The 14083-nt window shown below is 41.9% G+C and overlaps 2 protein-coding genes across 2 annotated transcripts in view; both read right to left on the bottom strand.

The window, feature by feature from the left end:
• The window catches only part of LOC122870258 (low affinity immunoglobulin gamma Fc region receptor III-like), a 1099642-nt gene that overhangs the window by 1038939 nt on the left and 46620 nt on the right, over window positions 1-14083 (bottom strand). The window lies entirely within an intron of this gene.
• The window catches only part of LOC122870150, a 126466-nt gene that overhangs the window by 74018 nt on the left and 38365 nt on the right, over window positions 1-14083 (bottom strand). The window contains exons 7-8 of the mRNA XM_044184016.1: window positions 12756-12883; window positions 12121-12419 (exon numbers count right to left, since the gene is read on the bottom strand). Of these exons, the coding sequence (XP_044039951.1) occupies window positions 12121-12419; window positions 12756-12883 (427 nt within the window). The remainder of the gene's footprint in view (window positions 1-12120; window positions 12420-12755; window positions 12884-14083) is intronic.

The following is a 14083-nucleotide window of genomic DNA, read 5'->3' as shown; positions in this document are numbered from 1 at the left end:
CCCCGCCCTCTTTGTCCTGCTGTCGGGTCTTTCTCAGAAACTCCCCGATTCATTTGACGTAATCTCTACGTCCTCATCCTCACTGTGTTTCCCAGTTTCATGTTTCAGCTCCTATCACAAGTCTTCGCACATAAAATATCTCTGAGTCTAAAATCATGAACTCTGCAGTTTTCAGAAGCAGCTTCTCTGCAGCGGCCGCAGGATGGAAATGCTCGGCTTTCCTCTAACAGGAAGTTTCTTTATGTTTCATTGTAAAGATGATTTTATGAGACTTACTGACAGACGATCATGCTGCTAAATGTCCTGTGGTTGGGGACATTTTTATGGCCCAGAGAAGCTGAAGAAATTCATCCAAATATTCCAGATACACATTTAGATTCTTGTGAGGAGACACAAAACTTCTGAACTCTGCAGTTTCAATCCTGGAGCAGGTTTTCCAGGTCCAGATCCAAGGAGCTCAATAAAGAACCGAACATAAAAACTTTGGGGCGGTTTGAATCGCGCCTCTTGGTCTAGGTCCAGATTTGGGGTGGAAGTGGGCTATGTCCCAGACTATGTCCCTCAGAAAGGCAAAGGAAAACTCTTCCTTCCACCGTCGTGTGCTGCTGCTTCGGTCCTTTCCTGTATGACAGCAGAGACAGCAGGTAATACAGAGTTGATATTGTTGTTAGATTCATCCTGTCTTTGTTTTTTCTGTAGAAAATTGGTGCTTTTGCTCTGCAACGGCTGCAGACAATGTGTTATACTTTGGCCTGTTCGCATAGCTGTCGCTGCTTTGAAAGACGGAGAAAGAAACAGCGAGACATAAAATAAATAGAAGACGAGACAAATCAACACAACCAAACCACCAGAGTCTGAATATGAGGATGTTTCGTTGTGGCATGCATCCCTGCGCTTGTCTCCTTACAGAAACCTCGTCAGAGCTCGCTGTTCTCGGATCCCCGATGAGGGAATGTGTTTCTCGCTGTGTGTGAATCCCTTTGAGCAGTGGCCATCGGAAAATGCAGCCTACAATCATGAGTTACTTACTTGGCTTTTGTCCTTCTGTCTGTAGGGACACATTTCAGAGGGAAATGTACTTTTCACTTACTTTTTCAGATTTGGGCTGTAGGAAACATCCGTTTAGAAAAGAGTTGTTTTGTTGAGATGAAACCCCCTAACAGCAATCAGAGCTGGTTTTAGCACCAAGTTCAAATCAAACAGAAAAGGTTGTAAGAAATCTGCGTCACAATGTGACCAGAGGGAAGTAAAGCTTGAAAGTGGAGTTGAAGCAGCAGCAGAGCTGCAGTGAAGTCGCTCAGCCTAAATGTTTCTTATTGTAGATAAAAACTGACTATGTGGAAGTCATTTGTTTAAACTTCACACACGAGAGAAACGTTAGACTTTAAGATGAAATGCATTTTGTGTTTCTCAACTGATGAGAGGTGACATTTTATCATTTATAAGTTCCAATTTTGTGTTTTGAATTTAGTTGGATTTAGAAAATGCCTTAAGAAAGTAGAGTTTTTCTGCCTTCTCAGACTGTGTTCATGTCTCTTTATCGCCGGACTCCTGGGCTGGTTCTGGATCAGTTTCTGTCTTTACATCTGGAATCAGGTCTTTACTTTCTTCATGTTTCTGCCTCCACTGTTGCATCCCCTCACTCCTGTCTCCTCTCTGCTCGTCCCTTCATTCACTGGAAATATGAAAAGTGTCCGTTTGAATCAATCAGCGCATCAAGCACAACTCAGACTTGTTAATAATAATAAAACTTTATTTATAGAGCACTTATCAAAACAAAGTACAAAGTGCTTCACAACAAGAGAAATAAAATACCACAGTGAATGATGAAATATGAAGAAATAAAATACACAAATGCAATCAAATAAACAGCTCAGGTAAAATCAGGATCTGCATCACTAAGAATTAAAATAGATCGTATTTTTGCAATGTTTCTGAGGTGATAGAAACATGATTGGACAAGCTTAGTGATATGTTGCTCAAAACATAAATTGCTATCAAACAGGACACCAGGATTTCTTGCAACAGGCTCGATGTGTTGTGACAGGTTACCAGTAGATGGCAGTATTTGTTTAGTGATGTGTTGGGGCCCAAAAACAAGGATTTCAGTTTTATTTGAGTTGAGCTGAAGAAAATTTATCGACATCCAGCGTTTTATGTCAGACAGGCAGTCCTGCAGAGAACTCAGCGTACTGAGGTCAGTGGGCTTGACAGGGAGTTACAACTGTGAGTCATCCGCATAACAACGAAATTAAATCCCATGTCTGCGGAGGACATCACCCAAGGGAAGCATGTATAAGGAGAAAAGTATTGGTCCCAGACTTCTTGTGTTAATTGCAACCGAACAACCGGGTTCCTCTGGAGTTGCCTCTGTCTTTGCTCCTCAGATCAAATAGAAAGGTAGTTATGGGAAATCTTGAAACAGTGAAAGTGCACGTTGGCATGTCTGTGTATTTGTGTCATTGGGACAGTGGGGACAGAGTCCAGGGGCCTTATAATAAAAATAATAATAAAACTTTATTTATAGAGCACTTATCAAAACAAAGTACAAAGTGCTTCACAACAAGAAAAATAAAATATCACAGTGAATGACGACATATGAAGAAATAAAATACATAAAATACACAAAAGCAATACAATAAACAGCTCAGGTAAAATCAGGATCTGCTTTCAGATAAAAATGTGTTTTGAGAAGAGACTTAAACGAAGACGCTGACTCAGACAGCCTGATGTCTTCGGGCAGGTTGTTCCAGAGCCTCGGGGCCCTGATGGCAAAAGCTCCGTCCCCCTTAGTTTCCATCCTGGACTCAGGAACAGACAGGAGACCCCTGCCCGAAGATCTCAAACTACGTGAAGATTCATAAGGGATTACAAGGTCTAAAATATGAACTGGAGCCAGGCATGAAGAGTCTTAAAAGTAATCAACAAGATCTTAAAATCAATCCTGAAACAAACAGGGAGCCGATTAGAGTTGTGACGTTCGCGAACGAACCGATTCTTTTGAACGGCTCATAAACATGAACGATGCGAGCCGAGTCGCGGCTGGAGGGGAGCCGTTCTTTCTGTCGTTCTTTTTTCCTATGCGTGTTTCAAACAGATGCACACAAATGAGCTCCTCCGCGAGACAGAACAGTTATAGGGGGAGGGGCGCACCCAGCGCAGGCCAACCCTTTATAGCGTGATGATATTAGTTATTAGTTGTGCACGCATCCTTCACATGAGTACTCCAGTGGAAAAAAACCCTGCGTTCCTCTGTCATTGGGTAGGAGCGGAGCCATGACGTGTGCACGCTGCCGTCACATGCTTACTCCAGTTAAAAAAAAAAAAAAAAAAACCCACGTGCGATTGCCTCTCTGTCTCAGTGCCAACGTCAGTAATAGCGGGTCGTTCGGATTTCGAAAGGAAGAAGACACACACGTGACACATCTGAAAATGAGCCAGAGGAAAAGGAGCAGCATTTGGGTGCACTTTTCTCGCGAAGAAATTTCAGAATAATTCAAACTCAGATATTGGTGTGTGATATCTGAGTTTTAATTATTTGACTACAAATCTCACCTCATCATTCCTCCCAGTGATTATTTCCAGGATAAACTGAGATGCCCCCAAGCTGGCTTCTTAAAACTGACTAAATATTTAAAAAGAGCCAAAAGAGCCGTTCTTTTGAACGGCTCTTTTGGATCTTTTGGATCGCGAAGATCCGGATCCCCTCAAAGAGCCATAAATCCCATCACTAGAGCCGATGTAAAGAGGCTGAAACAGGTGTGATGTGGTCGAACCTCTCGGTCCTGGTTTACAGCCGAGCAGCTGAGTTCTGTACAGTCTGCAGTTGGGTCAAAGTTTTTTGGTTAAGACAAGTGAACAGGCTGTTACAATAATCGAGGCGTGAGGAGATAAAAGCACGTACAACAGTTTCTGCAACAGTTCCTTGACACCATTCTGTGTTCGCACCGTTTACATTTTATTATACATGAAGCTGAATGCTGTTCTGTTCTTTCACTTTGATTTGTTGAACCACACACACACCCATTCATTCAGAACATCTGCGGATGTTTTTTCTGTAGCCCGACTGATACTGGATACTTGAGGCCGATAACGATATCAGTACTCAAATCTGATAACGATACATTGACTGATAGATGTCTTCTAACATAAAAACATAACAAACACAAACTATTTTATTACGCAGCCTTTGGATGTTTTTAAAATTGCGGCCAAGACACAAAGTGAGCGTCACATTTTACAGCTGAATAATGAACTCGTCAGTTCTCTCTGGAACCGTAAACACTGGAGACTTTCAAATGATTTTCCCTCTTACACCTGTAACGACTGAACTTTGACCTGGTGTGTTTCTGACTCTTCACCTCTGTCTCCTCTCACAGGGAGAAGATGACCTGCAGCATCCTGCTGCTCATCACCCTGACCTCCTGCGTCTGTGGTTCGTTTCCACCTGCAGGTTATTATCCAGAAAGAGAAGAGACTAAATACTCTTTCAGCCTCACTAACAGAGTTTATCACTTTCATCGTCAAAAGTAGACACACCTTTTTAAAATCAGGAAGATCCTTTATCTTTAATTACTGCTTAAATTGTATTTACTATTGGTATCATGCACCTATTGTACATATTCTTTATTATTTTCTTGTTTTTTATATTCTTTAATATCTTATTGTCAATTTTATATTTATGATTCTTCTCCTGCAGTACTTGCTTTTCTCTATTTATTGTTTTGCAGCAAAATACCAAAACAAATTCCTTGTATGTGTAAACCTTCTTGGCAATAAAGCAGATTGTGATTCTGAAGTTGTCCCTTTGTCTGGTCCTCACTTTCCCTCTCTGTCTCCTCAGCAGGAGCATTTGTAGTGAATGTGACACAGAGCTCCTATCAGGCAGAGGAGAACGAGGACATCACACTGGAATGGACGTTCACAACCAAACCTGACAGTTCAAACTCCCTTAATATCTTATGTGAACTGATTATTGATCACAAGGTCTCAGTCCTGTATCATCTGCATGAAGGTGTTGAGGTCCCAGAGTCTCAGGATGGACAGTTTGCGGGACGAGTCCAGTGTGACAGAGACGTCCTCAGAGAAGGACGACTCAGACTTCATGTGTCCAGACTCAGGACTGAGGACTCGGGCCTGTACCGGTGTGAAGTGTTCACAACTTATGGTGGCAGCTCTGGTAAAAGCAGACTCACTGTCACTGGTAAGTTGATTCAGCAGAACTTTCTCTTCAGTTCAGCAGCTTTTTTGGATAAATAAGAACCTGAGAGGAAAAGTATTTTGGACTACCACAATCCACAATCTTTACACTTCCTTCTCGCAGTATCTGGGAAATATGTTACATCTTCATCTGTTGTAGATATTTTGTTTCCTTTTATATTGAAATGTTTCTTCACATGAATGGCAGATGTGTTTGGTCTCTTTACAGCAGCGAGGGATCGGCCCGAACCTGAGAGACCAAACACAGAAAGTCGGGGACGGATCGGCCTCTACTGTGCACTGGGACTGACAGCAGCAGCAGCTGTGCTGGGTGTTTGTTACTGTTTATTCAGCCACTTTCAGCCTGGTGAACAAGATTTCTCTCCAGTCTCCAGTGATGGATGTGAGCAAAGTTGCAGATCAGCAGATGGATCAGAGGAAACAGTTTGATCAACAATGTAAACGAGACAAGACTGTTAGAATTCAACTTTATACCACGGACACAGAAAATACCAGTTTCCCATTGGCTGGCAGGTAATAAAACTGTCCATCAGAGCACATCAAACATACCAGCAGGTAACCATAGCAACAACTTTGATGCTTCACACACATCACATGAGTAAAATGACAACAAACAAAGTGTAAAAGCTGCTAATGATGAAAACACACGCTGCCTTTATATTCTTCAGTAAGTGGCCGTGGTATAAGAGTCATAGTACACAGCTGATATACAAAATAATGGACCTGATGGAGGAAACGCTGTTCTTCACCTTTACGCTGTCCATTGTTTTGATTGGACGCCTCATCACACTCTGTCACTTATCAGACAGACCTGAAATCTAATGCTGAGAAGCATGTCCACCTCGTATTCCATGTATATGCAAAGTGTTTTTACCTTTTGTATTTACAGTTCTGTGTGATGAATTTGTCCATAATAGAATATTTTGACACTGCCATGAAACTGTAGTGGCACACAGGAAGTGAAGCTTTTATCATTTTGTTCTGCACGTGTTAGTTGATCCACAGCGATCTGCTGCAGCAGCAAATGATTTTTATTGTCTAACATCATGAAAACTAAAACTGCAGCTGTGAGTTTTGACTTTATTTCCAGACTTTTTTAACTTCTCCACATGGAGCTTTAACACAAAGAGCTGAAACCTTTTCTTGTTTTTATATTCACTTTAAACTGAAATGTACGGTTTTATTTGTGTTTGTTACAGCTGGCTGTTATTTACTGTGTGTTACTGATTGTCATTCTTTCATTGTATGCATGCTTGAACGACCAGCTCTGAGTTGTTCACACAGGTATTAAGGAGAAAGAGCACCAGAGGAAGCTCTTTACTGGAACTCCGGTCGTCTGGTTTAGAAAGCCTCACCTGGCTGCAGGTTACAGCTGGGCTCATTTAGACCAACAGGCTCGAAGTGGAGCTGATGATCACAAAGACCTGCTGCTGCTCTGTGTTTTATCTGTGATGTTTGTAAATGTATGCTTCGTGCGATTTCACTTATGATCGATTCATTTGTCGTTTCTTGTGAATATTTATATATTTAAATATCTTACAGTAAGAAATTAAGAAGTACAAGTTCTTTTCTGATTGAATAAAATACATTTCATACCTTTTTTAAGTCAATACTGCAGATTCTTTTAGCTGCTGCACCAACTGATTAACTGGACTTCTGCTTGGTCTGCTGCTGAACTGGAAGCAAGAATGGAAAAACTCTTTTATCCATTTTCTCATCTGCAGCGACGGAGAATTGATAATTGTCAGTCACGTGTGAACAAACAGTAAATCATACAGAAGTTTTAGTTACTTAGTGTTTGAAGGCGAGCGAGCAGCGAGCTGCCCCACTTTATGTCACCTGAATGATAAACCACAGTTAAGTTATGTTTTATCGGGGCAATCACTTTTCCACACAGGGCCATGTAGGTTTGGATTTTGTTTTCCTTAATAATAACAACCTTCATTTAAAATCTGCATTTTGTGTTTACTTGTGTTATCTTTGACTAATATTTAAATTTGTTTGATGATCTGAAACATTTACGTGTGACAAACTTGCAAAAAAATAAGAAATCAGGAAGGGGGCAAACACTTTTGCACACCACTGTATATTGTTTATAATAGATTATCAGTGTGGAAATAATAGACCACATCCCTGCTGTCTAACCGGAAGCACTTCAGGTCTGAAACCTGTGGTATTTCAGGGGAAGAACCCTGTCATTCATCTTTCAGGCAGACATCTAGCAGGTATGAGAATACTGTTGTCATGAAATGATCTGAAAGATTTAAGGGTGGCAAACAAATGAGACAAAAAATAAGAAAGCAGGAAGGGGGCAACCACTTTTTCACACCACTGTAGCAATAATCTATACTCTTTGCATCAACAGTAATTGGCATTACAGTACTCTTCGTGGTGTTTCAGTACATCTGATGTTTAAGTCAGCACATAATAACAAGAGATGACCAGAAATACAACCAGTGCCTGCACAAGTCATCCAGTTTAACATGAACCAAGATAACATCCTCACCAGCTTTAGAGTGAGCACTGCTATCAGCTTGGCCTGTTCTGTCTGTTACAGCAGGAACTAACAGCAGCGGGACCATTGAATCAGGTAACCATGAGGCAGAAAACCACCACGAAACTCAGCTGGAGTGTTTTTGGATTTCTATCCATCACTTGGAAACGTGATGCTCTAACAGAAGAACCAGTTCTGTCTTCAGACTCCCATCTGGTGGATTTCTCTTCAGAGCAGCAGGGGGCAGCAGAAGTTTAAGAAAGCTGAAACATTTCACGTGTGTGTCACTGCACACAGCTTCTCGGTCCTACTGTCTCCGCTTCAGGTGCAGTGGAGTGCCACAATCTCCAAGGACTACAGACCGGTCGCACTGACCTCCCACATAATGAAGACCCTGGAGAGACTAGTGCTGGAACAGCTGCGGCCCATGGTCAGACCCCTCCTGGACCCCCTTCAGTTCGCCTACCAGCCCCAACTGGGAGTTGAGGACGCCATCATCTTCCTGATTAACCGCATCCACACCCACCTCGACAGGCCGGCAAGCACGGTGAGGATCATGTTTTTTGACTTCTCCAGTGCTTTCAACACCATCCGGCCAGCCCTGCTGGGTGAGAAGCTGGCAGCGATGCAGGTGGATGCCCCCCTTGTGTCCTGGATCGTGGACTACCTGACTGGGAGACCACAGCATGTGCGGCTGCAGCACTGTGTGTCAGACAGCGTGGTCAGCAACACTGGGGCCCCTCAGGGGACTCTCCTCTCTCCCTTCCTCTTCACCATCTACACCACGGACTTCAGCTACCACACAGAGTCCTGCCACCTTCAGAAGTTTTCTGATGACTCTGCTGTGGTGGGAAGTATCAGCGGTGGTGATGAGACTGAGTACAGGGCTGTGGTGGGGAACTTTGTCTCATGGTGTGAGCAGAACCATCTGCAGCTTAATGCGACAAAGTCTAAGGAGCTGGTTGTGGATCTACGGAGGGCCAAGGCACCAGTGACCCCGGTTTCCATCCAGGGGGTCAGTGTGGACATTGTGGAGGACTACAAGTATCTGGCAGTACACTTAGACAACAAACTGGACTGGACCAAGAACACTCAGGCTGTTTACAGGAAGGGCCAGAGCCGCCTCTATTTCCTGAGGAGGCTGAGGTCCTTCAACATCTGCCGGACAATGCTGAAGATGTTTTATGAGTCTGTGGTGGCCAGTGCTATCCTGTATGCTGTTGCATGCTGGGGCAGCAGGTTGAGGGTAGCGGACGCCAACAGACTCAACAAACTGATCCGTAAGGCCAGTGACATTGTGGGGGTGGAGCTGGACTTTCTGGCGGTGGTGTCAGAGAGGAGGATGCTGGCCAAACTACACGCCATCTTGGACAGTGTCTCCCACCCGCTCCATGACGTGCTGGTCAAGCAAAGGAGCACCTTCAGCGGAAGACTCGTCCCCCCAAAAAGCACCACAGAGCGCCACAGGAAGTCATTCCTGCCTGTGGCCATCAAACCCTTAGCTCCTCCCTCTTTTTCCTATTTTTTATTCATACCTCCATTACTGCTGTTGCAATACTACTTATTACTTATATTATTACATTGCATTATTATACCGGTAAACCCACTTGGTACTTAATTTATTTTCTGACCTGTTTTTATAGTTTTTATAGTGTATTGTATTATATATATATTTAATTTTTTTGCTAGTACTTTCTCCTGTGTGCAGGTAACATATGTTCATCTGGAGTTTTTATTCTGCTCAAAATATCCAGTTTTCATTTGCAGCTGCATCTCTTGTACACTGTGTAACACCTTACTGTGTCACAATGGCTGATCTGTCATTTTAACCTGTTTTGTTTTGTCCTGTTCTTCTAGTTTTCCTCTCTTTTATCCTTTCAGACGTTTTATCATTCTTGGTGCACATACTACAGTTGATCGCAGCCATTTTTCTGTGATCTGTTTCTGCTTTCTGCACAGCCCTTTTGTTTTAAAAGTGCTACACAAATAAACCTCTTTATTATTATTATTAGTATAAAATGAATCCAGGAGGGAGATTTTGGCTGTCATTTACACTGACCGCCACATAAATGCTGTTAAATGTTGTGGTGAATCATTATGGCTGGTGACTTACCCATAACTGCAGTAAAGAAACACTCCCACTTCACATTTTCTTTAAACACTTCCATATTTGCTTGTTTAATACCCCCTTTACATCTCACTTCACTGAGGCTTTGTTTTTCTCAGGTTCCTGAAAACTGCATCGACACTCTTTTGGGTCAGTCAGTTGTAAGATTTATCTGCAGCCGGTCTGCTCTGTCCAGCATGCTGTCTGGCCACCTGGTGGAGTTTATACTGGTCCAAGTGAAATAAAATAAAATCAGCTTCATAATACACTCAGGTCTTCTACATTCAGAAATCTCCCAGTGGACTGAGAACACTAACTGAGTGTCGTCACATCTGATTACCTTCTCATCATTCTCTGTCTTCTAAACTAAAATCTTATAAAATGGTGCACAAGACAGAAGATTTCCATTTGATGTAGCGCAGCCATAAAAACATGGCATCTTTTCAACATACAGTATTTCACTGCATCAGCAGCTTTAAAATGTTGGAACAAGCACATCAGTGTTTCAAAATGTATATAAACTATGAAGGAAATTTAAAGGGGACAGACAAGAATATAATGCTTTAAAAGTCAATTCAAATGACCTTAATAACCAGTGACAATTGTTCAAGATTCATACAAATAAAACATTTTATTTATTCCAATCCAAATATGACTCCAGAGATTCAAGTAATAAACTTTATGTGCAAAAGTAGAAACATTTAAAAAAGGCTCTTAGGAAGGCATGAAAACAGTTACAGTAATCAAGACAAGTGCAGAGAACATGTCAACCATAATAATGTGTCCTGTAAGTGCATGGCATGTTGAGTAAGTTGTACACGCATATACATATATAATATAATATATATATATAATATAATTATAATATATATATATATATATACATACACATACACATACACATATGTATATATACACATATGTATATGTGTATATATACATATGCTTCCTCTGGTGCTCTTTCTCCTTAATACCTGTGTTAACAACTCAGAGCTGTTCGTTCAGCATGCATACAATGAAAGAATGACAATCAGTAACACACAGCAAATAACAGCCAGCTGTAACAAACACAAATAAAACCGTACATTTCAGTTTAAAGTGAATATAAAAACAAGAAAAGGTTTCAGCTCTTTGTGTTGAAGCTCCATGTGGAGAAGTTAAAAAATTCTGGAAATAAAGTCAAAACTCACAGCTGCAGTTTTAGTTTTCATGATGTTAGACAATAAAAGTCATTTGCTGCTGCAGCAGATCGCTGTGGATCAACTAACACATGCAGAACAAGATGATGAAAGCTTCACTTCCTGTGTGCCACTACAGTTTCATGGCAGTGTAAAAATATTCTATTATGGACAAATTCATCACACAGAACTGTAAATACAAAAGGTAAAAACACACTCCTATACATGGAATACGAGGTGGACATGCTTCTCAGCATTAGATTTCAGGTCTGTCTGATAAGTGACAGAGTGTGATGAGGCGTCCAATCAAAACACTGGACAGCGTAAAGGTGAAGAACAGCGTTTCCTCCATCAGGTCCATTATTTTGTATATCAGCTGTGTACTATGACTCTTATACCACGGCCACTTACTGAAGAATATAAAGGCAGCGTGTGTTTTCATCATTAGCAGCTTTTACACTTTGTTTGTTGTCATTTTACTCATGTGATGTGTGTGAAGCATCAAAGTTGTTGCTATGGTTACCTGCTGGTATGTTTGATGTGCTCTGATGGACAGTTTTATTACCTGCCAGCCAATGGGAAACTGGTATTTTCTGTGTCCGTGGTATAAAGTTGAATTCTAACAGTCTTGTCTCGTTTACATTGTTGATCAAACTGTTTCCTCTGATCCATCTGCTGATCTGCAACTTTGCTCACCAGGCTGAAAGCGGCTGAATAAACAGTAACAAACACCCAGCACAGCTGCTGCTGTCAGTCCCAGTGCACAGTAGAGGCCGATCCGTCCCCGACTTTCTGTGTTTGGTCTCTCAGGTTCGGGCCGATCCCTCGCTGCTGTAAAGAGACCAAACACATCTGCCATTCATGTGAAGAAAAAACATTTCAATATAAAAAGGAAACAAAATATCTACAACAGATGAAGATGTAACATATTTCCCAGATACTGCGAGAAGGAAGTGTAAAGATTGTGGATTGTGGTAGTCCAAAATACTTTTCCTCTCAGGTTCTTATTTATCCAAAAAAGCTGCTGAACTGAAGAGAAAGTTCTACTGAATCAACTTACCAGTGACATTGAGTCTGCTTTCACCAGAGCTTTCACTATAAAATATCCTCACTTTACACAGGTACAGGCCCGAGTCCTCAGTCCTGAGTCTGGACACATGAAGTCTGAGTCGTCCTTCTCTGAGGACGTCTCTGTCACACTGGACTCGTCCTGCAAACTGTCCATCCTGAGAGTCTGGGACCTCAACACCTTCATACAGATGATACAGGACTGAGACCTTGTGATTAGTAATCAGTGCACAGTGGATATTAAGGGAGTTTGAACTGTCAGGTTTGGTTGTGAACGTCCATTCCAGTGTGATGTCCTCGTTCTCCTCTGCCTGATAGGAGCTCTGTGTCACATTCACTACAAATGTTCCTGCTGAGGAGACAGAGAGGGAAAGTGAGGACCAGACAAAGGGACAACTTCAGAATCACAATCAGCTTTATTGCCAAGAAGGTTTACACGTACAAGGAATTTGTTTTGGTATTTTGCTGCAAAACAATAAATAGAGAAAAGCAAGTACTGCAGGAGAAGAATCATAAATATAAAATTGACAATAAGATATTAAAGAATATAAAAAACAAGAAAATAATAAAGAATATGTACAATAGGTGCATGATACCAATAGTAAATACAAGCTAATCAGTAATTAAAGATAAAGGATCTTCCTGATTTTAAAAAGGTGTGTCTACTTTTGACGATGAAAGTGATAACCTCTGTTAGTGAGGCTGAAAGAGTATTTAGTCTTTTCTCTTTCTGGATAATAACCTGCAGGTGGAAACGAACCACAGACGCAGGAGGTCAGGGTGATGAGCAGCAGGATGCTGCAGGTCATCTTCTCCCTGTGAGAGGAGACAGAGGTGAAGAGTCATGTGATCACAGTTCAGTCGTTACAGGTGTAAGAGGGAAAATCATTTCAAAGTCTCCAGCGTTTGCGGTTCCAGAGAGAACTGACGAGTTCATTATTCAGCTGTAAAATGTGACGCTCACTTTGTGTCTTGGCCGCAATTTTAAAAACATCCAACGGCTCCGTAATAAAATAGTTTGTGTTTGTTATGTTTTTATGTTAGAAGACATCTATCAGTCGATGTATCGTTATCAGATTTGAGTACTGATATCGTTATCGGCCTCAAGGATCCAGTATCAGTAAAATGTAAACGGTGCGAACACAGAATGGTGTCAAGGAACTGTTGCAGAAACTGTTGTACGTGCTTTTATCTCCTCACGCCTCGATTATTGTAACAGCCTGTTCACTTGTCTTAACCAAAAAACTTTGACCCGACTGCAGACTGTACAGAACTCAGCTGCTCGGCTGTAAACCAGGACCGAGAGGTTCGACCACATCACACCTGTTTCAGCCTCTTTACATCGGCTCTAGTGATGGGATTTATGGCTCTTTGAGGGGATCCGGATCTTCGCGATCCGTTCCTTTCAAAGAGCCGTTCTTTTGAACGGCTCTTTTGGCTATTTAGTCAGTTTTAAGAAGCCAGCTTGGGGGCATCTCAGTTTATCCTGGAAATAATCACTGGGAGGAATGATGAGGTGAGATTTGTAGTCAAATAATTAAAACTCGGATATCACACACCAATATCTGAGTTTGAATTATTCTGAAATTTCTTCGCGAGAAAAGTGCACCTAAATGCTGCTCCTTTTCCTCTGGCTCATTTTCAGATGTGTCACGTGTGTGTCTTCTTCCTTTCGAAGTCCAAACGACCCGCTATTACTGACGTTGGCACTGAGACAGAGAGGCAATCGCACGTGGGTTTTTTTTAATTTGTTTTGTTTTAACTGGAGTAAGCATGTGACGGCAGCGTGCACACGTCATGGCTCCGCTCCTACCCAATGACAGAGGAACGCAGGTTTTTTTTCCACTGGAGTACTCATGTGAAGGATGCGTGCACAACTAATAACTAATATCATCACGCTATAAAGGGTGCGCCCCTCCCCCTATAACTGTTCTGTCTCGCGGAGGAGCTCATTTGTGTGCATCTGTTTGAAACACGCATAGGAAAAAAGAACGACAGAAAGAACGGCTCCCCTCC

The sequence above is a fragment of the Siniperca chuatsi genome, linkage group LG22 (assembly GCF_020085105.1).
Source record: "Siniperca chuatsi isolate FFG_IHB_CAS linkage group LG22, ASM2008510v1, whole genome shotgun sequence".
Taxonomy (NCBI): Eukaryota; Metazoa; Chordata; class Actinopteri; order Centrarchiformes; family Sinipercidae; genus Siniperca; species Siniperca chuatsi.
The sequence above is the reverse complement of the archived record's forward strand: the minus strand, read 5'-3'. Positions and strand labels throughout refer to the sequence as shown.